Raw genomic sequence first — 21,582 nt, forward strand, 5'->3', positions numbered from 1 at the left:
TTAGCTCCTGCTTAGTTTTCTTATACTTTTAATTCTCTTAGCTGAACAGGTTTCTCCAGGTTTCTTCAACATTGTTTGTTGTTTCTCTGGTTTTGTAGGTGGTTTTGTTCTTAATTCATTTTTAATTAATCTGAAGCTTAACTATGCCTCCATTTTTCCATTTGGTGGATATTTATTTCACACAATTTTTTTGTTAGTGGACAAATTTCAGACAATGGAGTTAGAGAGGCCTTCATTCCCAGAAAGGAACACTCTCTGCTGTTGTTCTAGTCTCCTGCTTTGCTATTTTGTTCTCTTCTAGGTTAGTTTAGTGAAGGTTAGAATGTGGCTTAGGCAGAGATATTTTTTAATGGGAATGTCTGAGAATTCCAGGAACTTTTGTTCAAGCAGATTGAAGGATTTCCTGAATTGTAGGTTTTGAGGAGAATCACTATGCAAATGCTTGCTGGGAAAGGCAAAGCTATAGCTCATCCTGCTGTTGAACAGAGGGCTGGACTAGGACTTGCACTGCATTTTCCAGATCTGTGGCTCCCTTCTTGCTCTTTGAAAAATGCAGAGGTTCATTGCAGGCCAGAGAAAAGCTATGAGGATTGAAGATGGTCACAATAGTCTCAGAATCACAAGACTCTCTTTATTCCTTTCCATTAAAAACCTTGCTAAAAGGAAAGGATAAATAGCAGGAGGACTTTTACTAAAGGTTACGGAGAAGTAATTGCTGAGATGCATCATGTGGAAAGGAAGATGAAGATGTAAAAGCACTGCAAGTACAAAGGCACTGACAGAATTTGTTTCAGATAGTTAAACTACTCTGTCAAGAATGCAAATTTCTGCCCTTTTAGCTAGTGGTCCAATGTTTGTCATAGTAAACTTGCTTTAAGGCACAGAGGAATGGATTGCAGACTGACCTGCTTTCTACACCTAAAATTCCATACATTTACATAAAACTGCAAATAGCACTGCATCCTTAGGGATAAGTTTTGCCCAGCACCATTTATCTGTTTGCAGTTATTTTGGCTGAGAGTGACATTTTACTTCACTTTCCAGCCACATTTTTTTAATATTTGTGATGGCCCTGGAGCCAGGACCAAGGGAATGAAGACTTCTCTGCATGATTTTTAAACCACAAAGGTGATTACACGGATGAGATAAGCATAGGAAGGCCAAAGCAAGGAACAAAGAACCAGCTTGTGATGTCAATCAGCAGAACACAACATCACAGCAAGAAGCAATGACTCACTCTGTAAGCAGAACAGACCACCAGCATATTCCTTGTGATTATTCTTTGATTCAAGAGAATGCAAGAAGCTTGGATGTCTCCAGTTGTCCCTTGGCTTTTTCCTCACTGTTTGCAGCCATATGCTTCCCTTGCTGTCGGTGTCTGCAGGACGTAGCAGGGAAGCAGATTCTTGTCGAGGAACCAGAGGATGATCTCAAGTTTGACAGCAAAGGCTTTTCTTGCCCCTTTCATCTTACAAAATGCACCTTCTGCTACCACCCTGCTCAGGTGGTAATTACAGAGTACCTGATTTGTCTGAGGTTGCCTGTGAGTACGTGGAGTTGCTGAATAGCAAGAACAAAACAAGCACTCCTTTGATTTTCACTGGCCAAGAGGGCCCCCCTCCCTGTTTGTCAGACATCTGCTACAACAAATAACAAGTATTATACAATATATCAGAGCAATTAGAGTGATAAAGTATCTGTGGTGATCCACTGAAACTTTAGCATGGCTGAAAACATATCTCTTGAAGTTGAGGAAGTTGGAGATGCTTCAGATGTTGCTGATGGTCTCAGCTCATTTGGGAACCACCCCATGAGCAGATTCTGATATTCATTTCTGTGATCGTCAGGTTGTATGAGTCAAGAACTATTGAAAACCAAGTGTCAGCTTATAAATATCATTGCTGTCTGCTGACTCTCCATTACTGAATTTACTGGCAACAAGGTGCAAGAATTGATGAGTGTGAACTTTGCAGAGACCTGAGTCACCTCATGCTGGTCATTCAACTTGCCAGGGAAAAGCTGAGCCCAGCACTGTCATTTTTCCAAGTGAACCTCTCTGTGCACCAGAAGCTTTTCCACAATTGCAATAAACCCCCTTTACTCCCCAGGGAGACTTAGACGTGACACAAAATAGTCTTCATCTTTGTTTCACTTATCAGCATCCAAATATAGCTCTAGCAATACAGCCAGTTCTGCCTGTTGCACCTTCTCTGCTCACACCCTTTCTCACTTGTTCACAAGCTTTGACTAACAGGAAATTACATTTGTAGGCAGGGATGTGTGCATCTATCTCCTTAACAGACTTCCATAGTGTAAGGTGCTATGACTACACTAATAAATATTTCTGCATTATGTTTTATAATGCTGATTCAGGCTTTATGAGTGATCTCATTTATAGTATTTCTGGATATAATTTCTTTGTGGCAATTTAAGTCATTTTATCAGCCATGTTTATTTACTTTAATAGCAAGTGCAGCATTTTTTAAAGCTGTGTGATACAGAATGTCTATAAGTATTCCTCTCTTTCCTCTGCCTCAGTACATGCTTTCTCTTGTCATTCATCATTGTGGGATGCAGTAGAAAGTAAGACATTTCCTTTGCATTTTCAAAAAGAGGTTGTTTTTCTATATTGCTTAGACAGTGAAAAAGACAACAGATATTTTCATGCAATGGAGCTGTTGTTGTTAACTTTGGTTAAAAATGACAGGACTATGACTGGAAGGATCTTTGAGATTCCTGGTGCATCTGCTGCCCTAAGGTGGGATGAAAGATCTAGATTACAGTTGATAGGTGTTTGTTGAACCTATTTTTGAAGGTTCTGGACAAAGTGTTTTCAAATCTCTGTTGCATTTCTGTTCTTCCTTATTCCTGCAGTTTTAACTCAACTTTGTCCTAAGTTGTCCTGACTCTAAATTAAAGCAGTTGCATTCAGTTATATTTAAACTTGAATATGTGCTACTGGCTAAGTTGTTCAAATACTTATTAGTCAATTTATCCTTTTTACAAGATTTAGTATTTGGGAGTGTCTCCCTGGTCATAAAATGTAATTATTGTAGTTGTACTCATAACCAGGAGCTTAACATTACACTAATCACACTACCCAAAACCTGTGGGTATTGTTAGCTACAGAGCTACTTTACCAAATTATGGACTTGGAAACCTGAAACACCCTTCAGGGCTGCTCAGCCCTGTAGCACATTGCATAATTTTCACCATTCTGAGGAGAAAGGTATTGCTTTTGGCCATCAGTCTGGATGTTAAAAATAATTGTTCTTCCTCATTCCTGTGACAATCCTTGTGGTGTGATTTCCATAGCTAGTCAAATTATGCTGTGGCTAGGTAGTCCCATATATTATTTTCATAAATGTTAATGCAGAAATTCTTGCCAGTCCTTACAGCTCGTGAAGTCAGATGTATCATAGGTCTGGAAATAGAGCTTGTTTGCCAGCATTGTGCACATACTTTTTTTTAGTAACTGAGTTTTGAAAACAAAATGAGATCTGAAAATACCCTTCCTAAGCTGCCAAGCACTGTGAAGAACAGGCAGATGAATAATTTGAAAACACAGAGTCAAATTTTCAGTCAATGTGAAGTGACTCAGCTCCAATTGAGGTGTGAAAAGAGAATTTGTTTCCATGGAAAAAGGTTCCTCTTCAGGCCACAGAATAATACAGATGTATAAATGCTATGTTTTCCACATGCTGCCATGGAATTCATACAATATATTATTTCTTCATTCTGCAATTCAAATTCCTACCTGCCCGGGGTAACCAAGGACTACTGAACTGTCCTGAAAATAAGTTCTCTATATCTCTTCACATTTCTGCTTTCCCTCAGTTCCACTGATTTTTACCATTGATAAAGTTTTTGCTCTCATATTATCCTGGATAAAATTTGACAGCCCTTTTCTCTTCTGGCCTGCCTGTACCCCAGACACATCACCTTGTGATTCCCAGATACTTGTATCCTGGCTGTTTGTAAACATTTGTGTATAATCCAATGGGGAACCTGTGACCAGCATCACTTACCAACATCTTTCCTAAGGCAAGGCACTTTTACTACACAGATATTTAAGAAAACTTGACTTAAATGCATTATGCTTCCAAGAACCACTACGTCATGCAGAACATGTAAAGTAGTCCCTGCTATTGTGTTCTTGAGTAACCACTGGATGCAAACAAGAATGTCTTGACAGAACATGATGTTCAATAGCTTTGGTGTTTGGCCTGGGACACCTGAGTGAAATTCACACACAGAAGAGCCTCACATTGTTCCAGATGAAGGCAGATATCTAACTACAGCATGCTGATGAAGGGACATTAAGGGTGGGTGAGAAATCATGGCACAACACTTCCCTTGCAACTCTGTGTGCCAGAGGAACAGAGATCCCATGGTACAGAAGCACACACAGCCAGTGTTGCTGCTGGGGGAAAGTGCCATTTGGCCCTTTCCCTAAATCTCTTCTTTTTTTGTACAAAGTAAACATTACTAGTAAGCCATGGGAGGTAAACAGGATCTGGAGCACCATCAAATGCCTGTGAGGTGACTTCAAAGCTCTGACCCTGCCAGCAAGCTTTCTCATTTGAGATTTCGGAAAGCTTCCCACATCTTCATGCACAGAGCTGAAGTTTACTGTATATTTAAGACGCGGTTAATTTTTTCCTCCTGTATTTGTAAACCAGAAACAGGATGTACCCATAAATATATTCTCCCTTTGTCTGCTTTTATGCTATGTGGAGAAACAAAACTTTGTATTCATTTCTAAACTGAGACTTCAAGATGGCCCTTTTTTCTTCCTGCTCAGCTAGAGAACTGGAACTGAATTCTGTTCTCAGACATGAGTGTAAATCTATCCTAACTCCACCACTGATGTTTTAATAGCTTATAAACACATTTTGTATAATTGCAAAAAAAAATGTGTAGGCAGAATTAGTCCAGAGTTAGACTAGAATTGCTTTTTCAGTACAGTTCAGCAGTGGCCAAAATACATCAACACTGTTTTAGCCAGAAATCCCAAAAGACCACCACATAGGCTGCTATGAGCACAGTCAGCTCCATCCCAGTCACATTCAGTGCACCCCAGAGCAGACATGAGACAATTGCATTAATATATTCTGAAATTATTATGGTACTTTGGTGGGGCTTTCATCCATTATGGACTTCTGGATGGAGAAACACTTTCCCTTCAGCATCTGTATTGTCTGTAAGATTGTTTCCCACTCATCAGGTCAAAGAACTGCCAGGGTGAGAAATTATAGACAGAACAATTTTCCTCCAAGGCCAAACACCTCATGGTCTCCAGGGACCATGGTTTTTCAGGCCCATGTCAAACATCAGAGCACTGGAGAAGAATTTTCTTAGAAAGTTTCATAGCGATACCAAATAAACCCTACCTTTTGCGTTCATTGTTATTTTCAGAATGACAGGTCAGAGAAATGAAGGTGAAAGACATTCAAGTTCGTGGTGGTAAATTACACCTACTGTGCCTGTAGTTCAGGGATGAAATGCAACAGGCAAGAGACAGGACATGGCAGATGTTAAAAAGCATTGAGTGCGTAAGGTAACCTTCAAATCAAGGTTAAAAAGCCATACCAATTAAATACTTTGAATATTTTTATTGCTGCCACACTTTACTGCTTCCAAAGGGAGGGCCTGGGAAAAGTATCTGAGGAAAAGAGTGTGGGACAAATCTGTACATATCTCCATGTGCAACATCTGTAGGGAGACTCGCTCAGGACATGAACATGACCTGTGGGTTTCACTGCCTTCATGGCAGCCAAGAGCCTTCCCTCATGGTGGTGTTTAGGCACTGGAGATGGGATTACTGGAGACACATGGCAGGAAAGCGGGGGATTCATCACTGAGCTGTCTCTAGCTAGGGACCTGGTGGTTGTTGTAAATCAGACCTGCTGTCTGATTTACACAGCACATCATCCAACGCTTTAGACAACCCCACTACAATGGGAGTTTTCATGGCTAAGAGTGAAATAAGAATTAAATAAGCTCCATTGAGTGTGTTCACTGGTTTGAGAAGAGCTCTAAACAGGAAAGGCCCATTATAATTTTTCCAGTTGTCTTGGTGTTTTTTCTTGGGTTCAAGAATATAGATACCAGGAAATATCAGTGGAACTTGATAGCAACATGTTATTTATGCCTCACTCCTTTCTACCACAGTATTGTGCTCTCTTTGTGCAGAAAGAAGCAGAACCTGCTCTACCCTTAGGGGGAACAACATAGGCCAAAGTAGAGAACATTCTTGCTTGGATTGTGTAAGATCAACATGAGGAACAGATGAAATACAGCTGAACATATAAGAATTATGGAGGCAAAGCATTCTTTTGGTCACCCCTGTAGCAGCAGCTGCCTCAGTTCCTTCTTCATTTACTTCCACAAAGAAAACTCTTCCCCTATCTGCTCCAGCTAGCTCCACAGGCACTTTAATCTCCTCCATTCCATTTTTTAATAAAGGCTGTACTTTGTGTAAACAGAGTCATGCAGTCAATATCCTGGGTTTTTTGCAAGAACTGCTACATGGTTCAGAAGCACTGACCAAGCTTCAGACACTGTGTTTCACTAAAGTACATCATACTGGATGTACATTTTTCTCACAACACCGCAGGAAGTTAGACACTGGTATGGGAGCATAACTGAGGTTCTCAGTTCTGGATGTTTGCTGCTGTACTCCAGCTATGGGTCTGATTTCCTGTACCCTAGGCCTAGCCCACATGTTTCAGCAGAACAGTGTGGGGAGCTTGAGGCATCAATGGTTATGGCTTGAAATGTATGTTGGCCTCCTGAGGATTTTTTTGAGCTCCACAGTCATTGTGAGTCTGCACCAAGCAAAACAACAAGCAAATAAGGCAGCAGGGTGGAGTTGTTCCTCTCTGGGGTACAAGAGATACACCAAAGGCCCCTAGGCATGACTTCCAGGATCCTTCATATTCACCACTCATGAGCAAGGAAATGGCTCCATGCTTCCAAGTCCTTCAACCCTGGAGGCTGCTCTGCATCACAAGCAGCAGTCAGTTTTTCCACAGTGTTTCCTTCTGGTGTCTGTGTGCTGAACAATGCCTCTATTTTAGGCCAGTAGGCACTGTGCTCAGCACTGCTCTGGGCAGAATATCACATTTCTCACAGAAGAACAGCAGCTGAACCCATTGGACAAAATGCAGCTAAGTCCCCACTAGACAACATGCAATTATTACATGAATATAATCTGAAAATATGGCTGAGGGGACTTTTCCTGTTATGAAACTCTAGTTTGAGAAAGCCTTTCCCCACAGTGGTCATCCCACTACAATTTAGTGAGACGATTCCTCACTGGGCATGCTGAGGGCTGTGGAAAAGGCAGGACTGGTCATTGCTGGCCCACTTTTGGGAGAGTTTCATGCTGACAGATTGCAGGGGAGAGAAGTGAGAGGCAGCAGAGTGGGCTGCAGTGGGGGTCTCTTGGAAAAGGAGCTGTCAGGGTGTGAGTGGAGGCAGAGCAGCAGCTGGTGCTCTGAGGCTGCAGGCTGTAACTTGGCCTGTGCTAAAAGCTACCTGCCTTGTGAGGCATTGCACAAGAAAAAAAGGCATCCATCAGGATTGGTGAGAGAGGTCCTTTGGGGCTGCTTTTCCAGCGTGTTTAAAACTGTCAGTAAGTGCATGGAAAAGCTGGACTCTGTTTCCAAACTGCAGCACTCAAGTGAGGGAGGACTGCAAAATAATCTTGGAGATGTGTAGGTGGCAGTGCTCTTACACAAAAGCTGTGACTTGCCATCCCATAACTAAGAATATCTAATTTCATGCCTGAGGATTCAGATGAAAAAGCTGCACAGCAGCACTCTCTGAAGAGCTGAGAGGAAGCTCACAGCTGACCTACTTCATTCACTATGTTCTTTTCTAGGCAGATATTAAGAAAGTGAAGAAAAATTCATGCTATCAGAAAAATACAGACAAAAATTCTTCCATTGCATTCTAGTTAGGATAGACACCCACATACAGATATTTTTTTTCCTGTTACTGCACTGAAACAGGAATGGCACCAGACCCTGGAAACCAGAACTCATCTATAATGCAGTTATTGAACTGCAAAATTACCAGTCCTGGAATTCTCTTCTTGTGCCTTTAAGCTGCACTCCTTCATGTAAGGACTTCAAAACGAAGGTGGGCAGTTTTGCCCTGCAGCCTACGCTGAAGCCTAGTGCCTGAGAGCACTTGGTGCATTCTCTTGAGAGCTGCAGGCCTGAATTCCAGCAAGGGTATGGGATATAGGCCCTTCACCTCCTGAGCCGCATGAATTTCTCCACTACAGAAGTTAAGTACTATTTTGAATTTAAAAATCAGAAAAAAAAAAAAGAGTCATTGTAATGGTGTTTTTCAGGAGTCCTATTTGAACAGCTTTCTCAAGGTCTGCTTTGAATCCGTTCACTAGATGTTCTCCAAGAATTTACACCTCATCTTACCTTGCTCCTGAATTTCAACATGGGCAAAGTATCTACTAATTGCTCACATCAAGATAGATCAGAGCACGCAAAGGAAAATGCTAACTGCTAGAAAATTTACTGAAGGAGAAAACAAAATGCCTACAAATTTTGGTTGAGGGAATTTTTCTTTCAGATGGCTTTTTGGATGTACATCTTTAAAGCCAGCCTATATTCTCTTTAGGAGAGACATCATTTTGTAGTGTGTCTTCTTCTTTCTGAAGACATATATAATTCTGTGCATTAAACATGTTCTTCACTGATTCTCCATTATATATAAATTTCAAAAGCACATTACAAATGTTAATTTCCCTCTGAGGAAGACATCACTTATGTTAAACCAGGAAGTTATCAGTGATGTCTCCCTATCAGCTGGAAAGAAGTTTAAATTTTTTCCCACAAGCATTCCCAGATAATGTTTAACTGTAATTTCCATTATTTATATTGCACTTTAAAAAACCTTTCCTCATTCTTCAAAGCATGGAGAGAGCTCTGACTCTCAGATTTGCATCTCAGAACTTCTAAATTCACCAGTCAATAACATGGGAAAAGGAAAACAGATTTCTTGGAAATTCATTGCTACAGTGTTCCACATTGGTAACTTCAGTGGGATGTTTTGGACCATTTTCTTCCTGTTCTTTGAAACCTTAGGATAAATAGTTTGATTCATCCCCATATAAAAGACAGCCTTCTATACTATGAATTAATTAACCATCTTTAGAAATACATGGGTTTGTATCCTGTTCCTGCAGACACCATGCATACAAAATTCTCAATTTGACAATAGAGACTTAGGAGAGTCCAGACAAGTGGTGGAGTCTCCATCTTTGGAGATATCCAAAAGGAATCTGGACTTGCTCTTGGGCAGACCAGCTGTAGATGGCCCTGCTCATGCAGGGGAGGTGGACCAGAGGACCTCCAGGGGTCCCTTGCCACCTCAACCCTATTGTCACCCTGAGCCCATGTGCACATCAAGGAAACAAAGTGTTATCCATATCCAGCAAGCTTAAGGTAAAATTTACTCATATTCTGGATTCAGATCAATATTTGCAATTCAAGGAGCCTAGTGGCAGACCATTTGATTCATAGGTTCTAAACAAAATTGGCTGCAGTGATTATTTTGAAGTAAAACTAGCCATCAAAGGATTAAGAAAGCATTTGGGAGAAAAATACAATTTCTGCTTTTCATTCAGGTGCTCCTCACAGTGTTAGAAAACGGCCCTGATTTTAAGGTGAACAGAGTTTGCCAAAGAAAGTGATAGTATTGGTAGGATTGTGTCTAATAAAGAATAGGAAAGGGTGGTTAGCCATGAACACCTCTGTGAGAGGCAGAGACCTCCTGGCAATGGAAGCTCCTGTGCCAGCCGCCGCCACCGTGCCTTCCTCATTGACTTCCACATAGGCCTTGTGGACAACGTTTGACAGCACCAGAGACTTTGCAAATGTCATTGCAGAAAGGTCAACTTTTGATTCAGTGAAAATGTCAGTCATCCCCATCTCCTGTAGAACCTGGTTGAGGTTAAAGGTGCCTTCCAGCTTGAATTGGGGCAGGTAAACCTCGACTGTTGTCTCAAACATGGCCTCTGAGGAGGCCCACATCATTAAATTTTCATAGGTGATTGTGCTTTCAATCTATAAGATGGGGAGGAAAAGGAGATTAAAATAGGTGAGAAGCTTTGAAAAATCAAGATCTTTACCCAGTGTTAATTCAGACAACTGACATCCAACCCTAGTTTGTGACATGTACTGCCTTACCTGCTCCAGCCCACTGACAGATCCATCAGCCACATCCCCTGGCAGCAGGATGATCATGCTCAGTGACTGCTGAGCATAAGGGAGTTCAAGGATCTGAGCACCCACCTCCTCAATGTAGCCCAGTTTAAATTTGCCTTTCTGATACATCATCTGCACAGGTTTCTTTCTATTCTATTAAAAAGAAAATTAAACAGTCAGTTAGGCAGTTAGGCTGTTGCTCTTACCAACATCTCAACACAACAGGGGAGGCAAGTTAAGTTCCCAACACTCCCACAGCTTACACACAGGGCAGCTCAGCCCTGGACATTGTTATGCTTGCTGCAATGTTCACACTATCTAAGGTGAGTAATGTTAAGATTTACAGCAGGGGTACCTGATTCAGTTTAAAATCCCTCTGAACTGTTTTTTCTTCCTCAAACTTGTGTTCCCAGGATGCTTTAAAGTAGATTACATTCACAAGCACCAGCAATGCATGTCCATCAATCACACCAGGTGCAAAGAGTTCCTTGATTTTACCTAAAGAAAATTTTGACACACAGAAGTATTTGTTAGCTGTGGTTAAGACTCTGGACTGAGACTCTGTGGTTCACAGACTCTATTGGTCTGTGAACTTAGTTTTGGAAAAACTTAGAAACACAGTTCTTGATTTATTCAAAGAACAAAAACAATGTAGGTAAACAAATGGTAGATTCCTCTGCCCTGTAGCCAGCCAGGGAGGATGGGGGTCTCCAGATTTTCCCCTGGTGTTCTGAATCTGCATTTATGGCTGTTTGCAGAAGCAGTTTGTCTAGTCAAGACTTGTAGTTATTACTGCAATTATCAGGCCAGGCATAAGGGTGGGAATAAAAAATATTTGACAGCAAGCATATCTTTAACTCATAAATAATTTAGCCAGTAACTTACTGTAATATTTCAAGAGCAGATGGGAAGACAAACTACCCTTAAACTGCATAAGAGTGAACACACAGAAATGTGAACAGGTCTTTGCGTTTCCTACCCTGGAATTTCATTTGTTGAACCCATGTAGCAAGTCAGGGATAGAATGGCTATAGTTTTGCTTTGCTTTACCTTGTGTCTCACTTTCAACCCAAGCATTAATTTTTCTTCTGGCAGCTTCAACAGCACCATGAAAGTCCACTGTTTGCAACATTGCTCCATACAGTTCCTTGCTACACATTAGAAATTGCTGTAAAGCAAAACAAAGATTATGAATTGGTCAAATCTATCAAGCACTTACTGCCTTTTGAAAGAAATCAATCTCTTGATAGTATTTTAGAAATGGTGAGGGACCTGTTGAATCTATAAGGCAAAATTTCATTTTGGAAATGTTAAGTATCTGAAGTTTATTCAGAAGATCTTTGAAAAAGAGACTCTAATGCATAGGTCAACAATGTAAATAAGTAAAAAGAAAACCAGAAGAATGAGTCTTGTCATGGAGAACTGCATAACTGAGGTTGGGATAAAAAAATTAAAGAAACAGAAAAAAATCAAGACAAGTTGTTCGGTGCTTAGGTATCGAAATAATTGACAGAAAAGCAAAGATGTGACAAACAAGTTAGCCACACCAAGTAGTCTCAAGACCACTCAGCCTTTCAGTAGGAAAGGAGCAAGAAGCTCAGCAGAGCAGTCCTGTGCATGAATCTGTACAACCTCCCTGGAGATAAACCCTCCCCAAGCTTACTGCTGCCTCAGCTGTCCCACTTGCAAGACCTGGAGTAGGCAGTTTACAGACAGATTGAATAGGCTGGTTTTGGCTGTAGGTTCTCCTCTGGCCGAGTGCACACATCTGAAAAATGTGCCAAAATTTATCAGATTCCTGCTTTATTTTTGCTCTATAGCCTTTGATATCCACAGGGTGGTTTGTTTCTGTTTGGGTTTTTTTACTTGTTGTGTTCTTTTAATAAAAGTATGGAAAGTTGACAGCCTCAAGAGCTATAGCTCCATGTAGCACATCATGTGCTCCAAAACACACACAAGAGGGGGGAACAGTGAGGCTCACAGTTCCAGGGAAGCTTGAGGTCATGGCCACAGCAATTAGCAGGTGACTTACCTGCCGGAGCTCAAATCCTTGTTGCATAAAGAGATTGTTGGCCAAGGTTAAAATGTACTTTTCACCAAGATTTTGTAGTTGCAAAAGCAGCTCCTGGAACACTTTATGGTTAAGGTCTCCCTCCTTGTTACACTGGGAGTAACACAAACATAACAATTAAAATGATTCCTCTGTACAGCTTTGGTTGCTAATTTGCATCTTAATTAGATAACGCTATAAGGCTAATTCCTGCTGCACTGAATTTAAATCCAGCTAGTCCAAGCTTTGTAGCCTGATCCTCCTACAGATGAGATCACTGAAGGCTTTGGTATTGACTTACTGGCCCCTAATAAAACAAAACCTTGTATCAGTCATTTCCTAGAGGATTAGGCAGACTCTGAGCATGGGATCTTGACTCCCTCCAGTGGCAAACCCTAGAGTTTTACCTGCACTAACCTACCACCCAGTGAAGGCAGGACTCCCCCACCCAGGACACACCTCTGAGGAGGAAGACTGACTCTCCAGGCTTCCTTCTGGCTCCATTACTGGGGCTGCACTCTCGTGATCAGATCCAAGACTCATTCTTCCTGCAGCTTTCCTGACATGGAGCACCTGGAGGTGAAGATGTCAAGTTATGTCAGTTGTAACTGGGATAAAACCAAATTCCTTGTTTCAATGCTTTGCTGTCCCCTATTGGATAAGTGGTGTAGATTCACAAGAGATGTTTTAGCAGCTTCACTCATCAGCTGAAATGACAGACTTGAACTTGTTCACACGTTCATGTTCAGACTCACTTTTCTATATTAACAAACCAAGAACTTGCACTTAATACCTCAAAATGTTTCTATTTGATTTGTGTTTTCATTGCTATATTTGATTTGTGTTTTCATTGCTACAAAAACAAAACAAAAAGTTGCCCCAAGTGAGGAAACTTAATTTTCTTTAAAAACACCAAAACTGGCTTCTTGCATTGTTCTTAACATTAGCATCAGCTTAAGAAATAGATCAAAACCACAGTGCTCTTAATGGAAACCAGTCCTTGTTTCTACTGTGCAAATACATCACTGAAAAATTTTCAGCAGTTTTTCTATTATAATAATGTTGCATCATACATAGACTTACTCTTATTTTTTAGAGGATATTGATATTGAGCAATTCCCATTGCTTTTCTAAAATAAGCAGGAGTTCCTGTCTAAAGTAGTGATGTGGCAGGGCTATGGTAGCCAGGGGGCTGTAGGGGTGGTCTCTGTACAAAGAGAGCAGACTCAGAGTGTCTGGGTGGGCACCTGGCAGCCACAGCAAAGGTGAACCCACCACACCCTCATGAGAAGTTCTGCGTTAGGATTATTGGTCTTCTACCACTCATGGTAGAGAAGAAGAAAGAGAGAATAAAAGCAGAAAACAAAAGATTGTAGAAATCAGAACTAGCACGGCAGGAAGTAAAGGCACAGTGACTGGAGGGGTGGTCTTCTTCACCTCCTCCTTGCCCACCTCGGTCTCTGTGGGGTGAGACATTTTGACTCTTGAATATCCTAAGGGACAATTGAGTTAATGCTTTCAGCCACCCATGCAATCCCTTCCTTCAGGTGTCTGCAGCTCTCCCCACTGCCCACCCAGACTCCCACTCTCAGGAATTTTGTAGCACCCACAAGAGGAAACGCCTGTCCATAATTCTGAAATAAAGCCTGACATTCTGCCACAGGCTTGGGGAGAGCCAGAGCACCCCACTGTGCTGTATCATCTCCCCTCAGCCAGCCCTTGCAGGGGATAGGGTGAGACTCACACCAGCAGAGGGCAGGGATCACGGTGCTCCAAGCACAGCTGCGAAGGCAGCACCTGTGCCTGCCCTGGTGCAGGTTTCCTGTGAGGCACTCACACGTGTGCTGCGCTGGGATGCCCAGCATTTCCTTTGAGGGAACAGGGAGCGGTGTGGCAGCACCTCACCATGGTTCATCCATACTCACTTTCTCTATCTGAGCAGCAGTGTTGTTTTTTGCACCAAGATGGATCAGGGCCAGGGCAACAGAGATGCTCATAGGAGAGAAGACAATATTTGTATCCTCTGCATTTCTGTTGAGCTTTTTGTAGAGATCGAGGCAAAACTCAGTGATGGGTCTAGACATGGAATCCATCATGAGGTGGCTGCTGAGAGGGAGCACAAAGGAAAAAAAATTTAGTGCAGCTGGCCTAGCTAGACCACACTGTGAAGCATCTGTCTGCCCTGAGATTGTCCCATAGCTGGTTGTTGAACATAATAGACATTTTCTAAATCCTGAAAGTTTTAATCAGCCTTGCACAGATGAGTCTATGATGTGCAGCAGGAGCAAAGGCACAGAGGGTCTGCAAAAGGGACCCGTGCTCACAACATATGTACATTCCTCAGAAAGGACCCTTATTTCAATTTATGGTATTGAAATTAGACAGGTATGGATTAGAATTTTCCTTCTCCACACTGACTTGATGCATACACCTGCATCAACTCTTTCCTCTTAACAACATACATTAATGATAGAAACCTGGTGACAGAAACTAAGCCTGCATATAACCATCTGTGGTAACCAGAGCTGTGGCAAGCGGGTTCCAAACAACAGGTTTCTAAAAATAAAATCACTATTAATTAAATGCCTTCATACATGAAAAAGGCTCATTAACAGCTATGGAGACAACTACATATGGAAACACTAACAGTTTGAAATACACTTTTAACTTCTAATAAGTTTTCCAGGATCACAGATTGAGGCAAGATCCACAATTTAAAATTCCAAACAAAGTAATAGCCCTGAAGAGAAGTCTGTAAGTTCCTGCTTGGTGATGTGACAAGATATGTGTCACTCTCTACTTTTGTACTAGAAACATTTCAGTCTTATACCTCTCCCACGAATCATTAACGTTCAATCCAGTCTGCTAAGAACAAGTTGGGACCAAGTTCAGCTTGGTCCTTGCAAGGAGGAAGCCATCCAAAAAACAGGCAATTAGAAAATCCTCTGCTGAATCTTAGGAGAATTGTGAAGGTGTTGTGTAGATATCAGTGGGATCACATAAAATTTTCTGGAACCATTATACAAACAAAAAAAAAAAAGCCAAACCAAAACAAAAAAACCAACAAAAACCAAAAACAAAAACAAACCCACAAACAACAAAAAACCAAAAACCACATCACTTTCAGTATCAAACAAGCATTTTGGACAAATAGCACTGGTCTGAGTTCCAGAGAGATTATTTATTTAGGGGAAAATACAGAGCCATAGTATGGACAGAAGTCCTTCATGTCTCCCGTGGCACAGATCTGGCTGTCTCTACCTTTCAGCCTGCACTGGGACCAGCATGGGTCAGGTCCAGAGAAAGCTGCCAGAGTTCCACTCTTTTGGAAAAAGGAGTGAGTGCCTACCTAAGTGGTTCTCCCCAGTGCCCACAGATGGCCACAGCACAGCAGGGACTCTTCCTCAGCCCTGTCTGCCCTGAAGCTGCAGCCTGCAAGGTGACGTTAAATGAGGAGCTCCAGTCTGTGTCACCAGAGGTTAAAGGTGGTGCAAAGCTGAACTTCAGGATCTTTTATCAGCAGGACACTTGTACAGCCTGCCCTGGGCTGTTGGTGCTCCTTTGAGACTTGTCTTGAGCCCTCTGGGGAAGGGGTTGCCTCCAGCCAAAACTCTCCTGTCAGCCTCCCACTGAGGCCCCAGTTCTTCTACCACAGCCACAGCTCCCTCCCTTCACAGAGAGTCTGACCTTCACAGAGTTCCCTTTATGCAAAGAGCTGCTCAAAATGCCTTGCACTGTTCTCAAGATGCTGCATGCACTCTATCTCCAGCTCAGCCATGAGCCAGACATGACTTTGCATGGAAAGCTGGGACTCAGGTGCCAGAAGTTACCAGGGCATTGGGAGTTGATATGGCTCAGCCAAGGTACAACATTTGTCTGTGAAACCATCTTCACCTGCAGCAAGTGCCAAACAATGGGAATGAACTCAGCCCACAGGAAAACAGACTGAGCCTAAAACAAACTGGTGCAGAGGCTTGGGAGAGATGAGAAACTAAAGTTTCTGAATGTATAAAGGTAAAACATTTGGCAAATGCAGACATTTCTTTCCATTTGACTAACAAAAGCTTCAATCAATGCTTCATCCTGTTTCTGAGTGATGCTCTGTGGAAAGAACCTGTGATGCTGCACGAAAACTTCATAGATGTTTCATACTGAGAATTTTGTTTTGCTCTGGAGTCCAGAAGTGCACCTAATGCAAATGGACAAAACAGATGAGAAATACCAAAGGGTTCTTTGCACAGACAAATTAAGGATGAGTTTTATCTTGTTTATTCTGAACACAGCTGGTTTAGCTCTTCTGTTAATATATTTTTATGTAATATGATTTTAATTTTCCTTTTGATAATGCAGTAATCTTACAAGAAGACATTGCACTAAACAATTTCTCTTTTTTTCCACTTTCATAGCTTACTATCCACAACCTTCTGAAAACAAAACAGTGCATCTTCAGTGCTGAAGTTTGTAGTGCTATACTTCCACATCTCTTGAAAGATCTAAAATGGAGCTGTGAAATCAGACACAGTGAATGTGGGGCATGAGGCACTTTGTAGGTGTGTCCCACCTTCAGACCAAGTCAAGGAGAAAAAAAAAAGAGTTAATAATCTTACTCAGTAGGAAAAAGGCAGCTCCACCCCGCCCTGCGGGGAAAGGCTGAGTGCCAAGAATGGAGGGAGAGCCCAGGATATGGGAACAGCTTTTAAAGTGAGTGTCTGGCACACGGATGTGGCCACTCCTTCAGCAAAAGCAGCAGGCTGTCACCAGGGAGACATGCAGGTGCAAACACTACAGCCAACTCCATGGCTTGTGAGTAGGAACTACTTAGAGAGCTGCCCTAGAAATCCAGAGGAAGGGAGGGCAGGCATAGGCTAGTGAAGGAACTCTCTTACTGCACAATGAAACGATTTAGTGAACTTTCCTAAGCTAAAATGGGGTGGGAATAAGTGTATGAATGATTCCACACCACAAAGCCTTCTGTGTAATCTGTGCAATAATTCAATCAGACTTTTGGAGATACTGCAAGGACCACAGCGTTTGGAGAACATCTATATGGTGGACAGCAAATGGTAATGTCACTTTTAAATAATCTTGGAGTGGTAAGGAGGGGTGATACAGGATCAAAAGGAGTGTTCCAGGCAGTTTCTAGATGCTGATCCACACTAGCCAAAGCACCTGTGCTGAGCACTATTAGTAGTGCAGAGCCCCTGATGACAGGAGATCCTTTGCATGATGGTTCAGCAGCTTTTAACATGGTCTGGCAAATGGAATTACTGACACTGCAATATGTGAGCAAGAAGCTACCCAGGAAAATAGCTTCCTTCAGAAGGAACCACTGCCTACCACAGACCTCAAAAAATTACAAACTTCCTCCATGGCTGTGTGAAATGATGAACTCCTTTTCTATAACTATTCATGATCTGTTCTCTCTTTATAGACTGTTTTTGGCTAAAGTTAGATGAAATCAAAATAAAAACTATCAAATAATAAAGAAGCCTGTGCTTCTTGAAAGCTGTCATAATTAATGGTAGTATTAGATTATATTATTCAGTCAAGAGGAGGAGGCAGTAAATAGGGTGGAGAAGGTAAGAGACCTGTAGCCTTGCTGTTAAGGTAATTCTGTATTTCATACAAGTTAAGTAAGAAGGAACCTGTTTTGCCTGATGCTACATGATAATTCCCATTGCATGTTTGACTTATTCAATCTGTGTCCCATAAAGGTGTCTTAAAATACATTCATTTCTCATAAACAGAGGGAAATAGAATTGGCAGAAATTTTCTATCCCAGAAAAAGACAATATGACAGATAGTACTGTCCCCTCACATGAAAATTGGTGGTAGTGACTTTTTTATTTTTCATGACCAAACAAAATAATATACAAAAATAAGTTTCCAAGAGTTTCTGTGCTGATTTGGAATAAAATGGACAAACAGCACATAAGAAAATTTAAATTTCCTATAACACAGCAATTCTGATCATCCCTAAATGGCACAGCACACGCTTTAAATTAAAAACCAATACATTTCAGTACAAAGCAGTTTTTCAAGTGAAATGGTGCCAAGTTCATCTTCCAAACAACCTAGCCTCTCAGTATGCTACTTTTATGCCAGAAAGCTTTTTCCTGACTGTTTTTATTAGTTTGCATCAGCCCCTCTGGTATCTTCTACACCTCTTTCTAGGCCAGTTATTTCTGCATAAACAGGCCCGAATGTGCATTGGCCTGTTACAGGCTGTAAGGTGGCAAGTCATTTGCTTTGCCTGTGTGCAGGCTTCTCCGCAAGCTTTTAAACAGCATTGCCAAACCCAGGAGCTCATATTTTAATAGCAAAGACTTGCACCCCCACTAGCAAAACAAAATCTGAATGCCACTCCACCCTTTCTCTTTTATAGCGTCATTGTTTAAGAACATAAACAGCTTCCCTGGTAGTGGGGATCAGTGTAAAGGGGAAATGCCTTAGAATCCGCCAAAGGATTGCCTTGCCCTCTCTCTCTTCCAGAGAACATTTCAAGGCTTTTTCTTGTGCCATGGAAATGTGAGTAAAGAAGGAAAATTAACCTGCATTTCTCATGCAGTGGGTCAGGTTGCCTAGGTCACCAGCACCATCGCTTTATATGAAGCCTGTTTCTACCAGAGTGAGTAGAGGTGCTCTGAAAGTGCCTGAACTTCAACCCTTCTGGAGAGATAGGCAGAAAAGCATCTACTTTCTCATACAGCCCAATGAACCCATCAGTTTTGTGGCAAAACCCATCAGTTAGACTTTACTAGGTGGACAGAGAGGTTTTGGGGAAATTTCAGATTCAGAAGCTTGTGAAATTTAGGCAAGAAGCTTTAGATGTGTCCCTAAAATCCTCATTCATGTCCCACTGAAGACCAGCTCCCTTTGTGTGAGCTCTTGAGCCACCTGAATTTTAGCAGTGTGTTTTGCTGTCTGCAGCTTGTAAAGGTATCTCTCTTTCTGCCCAATACGTAAGAATTATGTTTACTTTACTAGCCTGTAGAGTACTTTGGATCAGGGAAAAAAAATAAAAAGAAAACAAAAATCACAGTTATTTTGGGAAAAAAAAAAAAAAAAGAAGAAAACAATAAAACAACATAGAATTTTTACCTTCTTGCCTGAAGAGGTTAAATGAAGAAGACAACAGCTGAGTTCTGGAGCACGTTCCTGTGAATAATGTATTAAAAAAAAATCTCCCACTCTCTTGTGGGAAAGTTCAGCCTCTACCAATAATTGCTGATAGCAGCATCTTGCTGCTTAATGCAAATGCCATTACCATGTAGTTTCCCCACAGAAGAATGGGAAACCTGTATCTAGCAATATGCTATTAGCATTTCTCTCAAGCTGCCCAACAAGTCTGGCAGGCAATATCTGCTGGCAGCATCTCCTGATCACAATGCCAAGCCACTCTCAGCTGGAAAGCTGGTCATTAACCCTAAGAAGACCCATGACTGCACTGCTGTGCTCAGTTCCTTTCAAATTTTGATGGGGTCTGGCCTGGACAAAGGTGTGTGCAGGGTTCATGCCAAGATTGTTTGGAGCTGAGCTTGCTTGCAGAGATAGAGCAAATGAATGGGAAATGCATGAGCTTTATGTTGCCTACAGCCATCTCTCCCTCTCAGGTAAGGAGCTGGCATTATATGCGTGGAAGGAGCTTAATTAGAGAAGGCAAGAAATATTTCCTTGAACTGTAACAGGAATCCCCAGCCAGGGGGTATTCTTTTAAATCTTAAATCACTGGAGTCAAGAATAAAAGAAGGCCAGGAGTGGTTGATCACTGAGGTTAAGTCTTCAGCATGAAGTGAGAAGGAAGAAAAGAGATGGGAAGCACAGAGCTGCAGTAGCACATTGTTTGATCTCTGATCATTACCAGTGAACTCAGCTGCAACACTGGGTTATGGCAGCTGGACTCAGAGATCAGAGATAAACTAGGGTTGTATGTGGCTTTGAAACACCAAAAATTTTATGTCTTTTCTCTCTCACCTCTTCTTTCTTCCTACAAAGCATAAAACTGGCTTTGGATTCATAGCATATTTATAGGATCAAACATGGTGAGCAGGAAAGAGGAAGAAGGCCCTCAGCACCATCTTGCCTACCCACATTTCCCTTCCAGTGCAGAAGCTGGACCACCCTCTTCTTTAGGCACAGCACATCCAGCTTTGCTGTTCCCCACTCCTCTGCCAAGGTATCAGCCCTGCTGGCCAAGCTCCAGTGCTCCAGTACTCATCTGAAAACAGGAACCCATAAGCAATGGAAGATACGAGGATAAAATTACCATTCTCATTACCTCAGTTCTTTTCCTTCCTTTTTTGCTTCCATTTGCCATTCACTTCCTTGTTTCTGTTTTTTTTTTCTTCCTGCATGTTTCTGTAGAGCTCCTTAGTCTTCTTTCTCAGTTCTTTCTTTATTTTAAAAATTTATTTATTTATGAACATTGCCTTACCATGTATCTTCTGACGCTTTTCTAATCCATGCATATTTCCAGTGACAACCTAAGTATTTTGAGTATCTTGCAAGATTTTCCTTCTTCCAATTTCTATTTTCTCCTTTCCTTCTATATTGACATCATTCCTCCACTGATTTATTTTGCTTGCCCTCTTATATATTCCCTCAGAACTTCCCTGGCATCTGCTCAACTGCTTTGCCTCAGAAAATGTCAATGTAGGTGCAAATGTCAATGTAGGTGCAAATTCTCTCTTTTTTAAGCCCTTAGGACAGCATATTCACCAAAATGTACTGCTTTTCCAGTGGGGCAAATTGGCCCTAAGTTGCATTTGTCAAGGTTCAGAACTTCCCCACAAACCACTTTTGCCACCACAAGACATTGGGATGTGTCCCTTCTCTACCAAATGCTGGGAGTAAGGAGCAGGCAGTGCCTGTGCAGGTGGGCAAGGGATAAGGTGAGCGGGCACACAGCCCCGCAGTTTGCATTAAATTCATCTTCGTGTTGCTGCCAAAGCCAGCCACAGCTTGCTGGTTTTGGGCACCATCCATCACTGGATAGCAATGCCGTGCTGCAAGGTGAGGTGGAGCACCCTGTCACTCTGAGCAAGCCCTCAGCTATGCTCACTCCCTCCATTGTGACCAACACCTCCCAGCGCATCACAGCTCCTGCACACAAACTCCCACACATGCTTTCCCACGTCCTCCCAGGCAAGGTCTTGCCCAAGACCCAGAGGACAGCACGGGTAGAATGAAAATAGTAGACTGTAACATGGTTTCTCACAGCAACAGGAACTTCAGGGATACTTCTCCCTGTCATGCTGCAAGGTGGAAAAGCTTCACATTGGGACTGGCAGCGAG

General features: G+C 41.9%; 1 protein-coding gene across 3 annotated transcripts; it reads right to left on the reverse strand.

Annotated features, from left to right (window-relative positions):
- Positions 1-9,117: 9,117 nt before the first annotated feature.
- On the reverse strand, positions 9,118-19,477 carry LOC131559401 (serpin B12-like). Of its 3 annotated transcripts, none has more exons than XM_058807737.1 (8): positions 19,390-19,477; positions 14,214-14,394; positions 12,748-12,861; positions 12,271-12,402; positions 11,289-11,406; positions 10,594-10,736; positions 10,221-10,391; positions 9,118-10,097 (listed from the first exon to the last, which is right to left on the reverse strand). In XM_058807737.1, the coding sequence occupies exons 2-8, from the start codon at positions 14,382-14,384 to the stop codon at positions 9,693-9,695; spliced, it is 1,254 nt and encodes a 417-aa protein (XP_058663720.1). In that variant the 5' UTR covers positions 14,385-14,394; positions 19,390-19,477; the 3' UTR covers positions 9,118-9,692. The 3 variants fall into 3 exon arrangements, with proteins under 3 accessions (XP_058663720.1, XP_058663731.1, XP_058663712.1); XM_058807748.1 differs by lacking the exon at positions 19,390-19,477 and adding an exon at positions 16,896-16,996 and having other exon boundaries at positions 10,326-10,391; XM_058807729.1 differs by lacking the exon at positions 19,390-19,477 and adding an exon at positions 16,896-16,996.
- Positions 19,478-21,582: the final 2,105 nt, after the last annotated feature.

The sequence above is a fragment of the Ammospiza caudacuta genome, chromosome 1 (genome assembly GCF_027887145.1).
Source record: "Ammospiza caudacuta isolate bAmmCau1 chromosome 1, bAmmCau1.pri, whole genome shotgun sequence".
NCBI classification, from domain to species: domain Eukaryota; kingdom Metazoa; phylum Chordata; class Aves; order Passeriformes; family Passerellidae; genus Ammospiza; species Ammospiza caudacuta.

Bases quoted from the DNA above. Each gene is read 5' to 3' on its own strand.
- LOC131559401 (XM_058807737.1), bottom strand. From the start codon at position 14,384: ATGATGGATTCCATGTCTAGACCCATCACTGAGTTTTGCCTCGATCTC. The intron at 11,407-12,270 runs GTAAGTCACCTG...TTTGCTTTACAG, and splicing joins AAGGATTTGAGCTCCGGCAG to CAATTTCTAATGTGTAGCAA. The intron at 10,737-11,288 runs GTAAAGCAAAGC...AATTTTCTTTAG, and splicing joins GGTTGAAAGTGAGACACAAG to GTAAAATCAAGGAACTCTTT.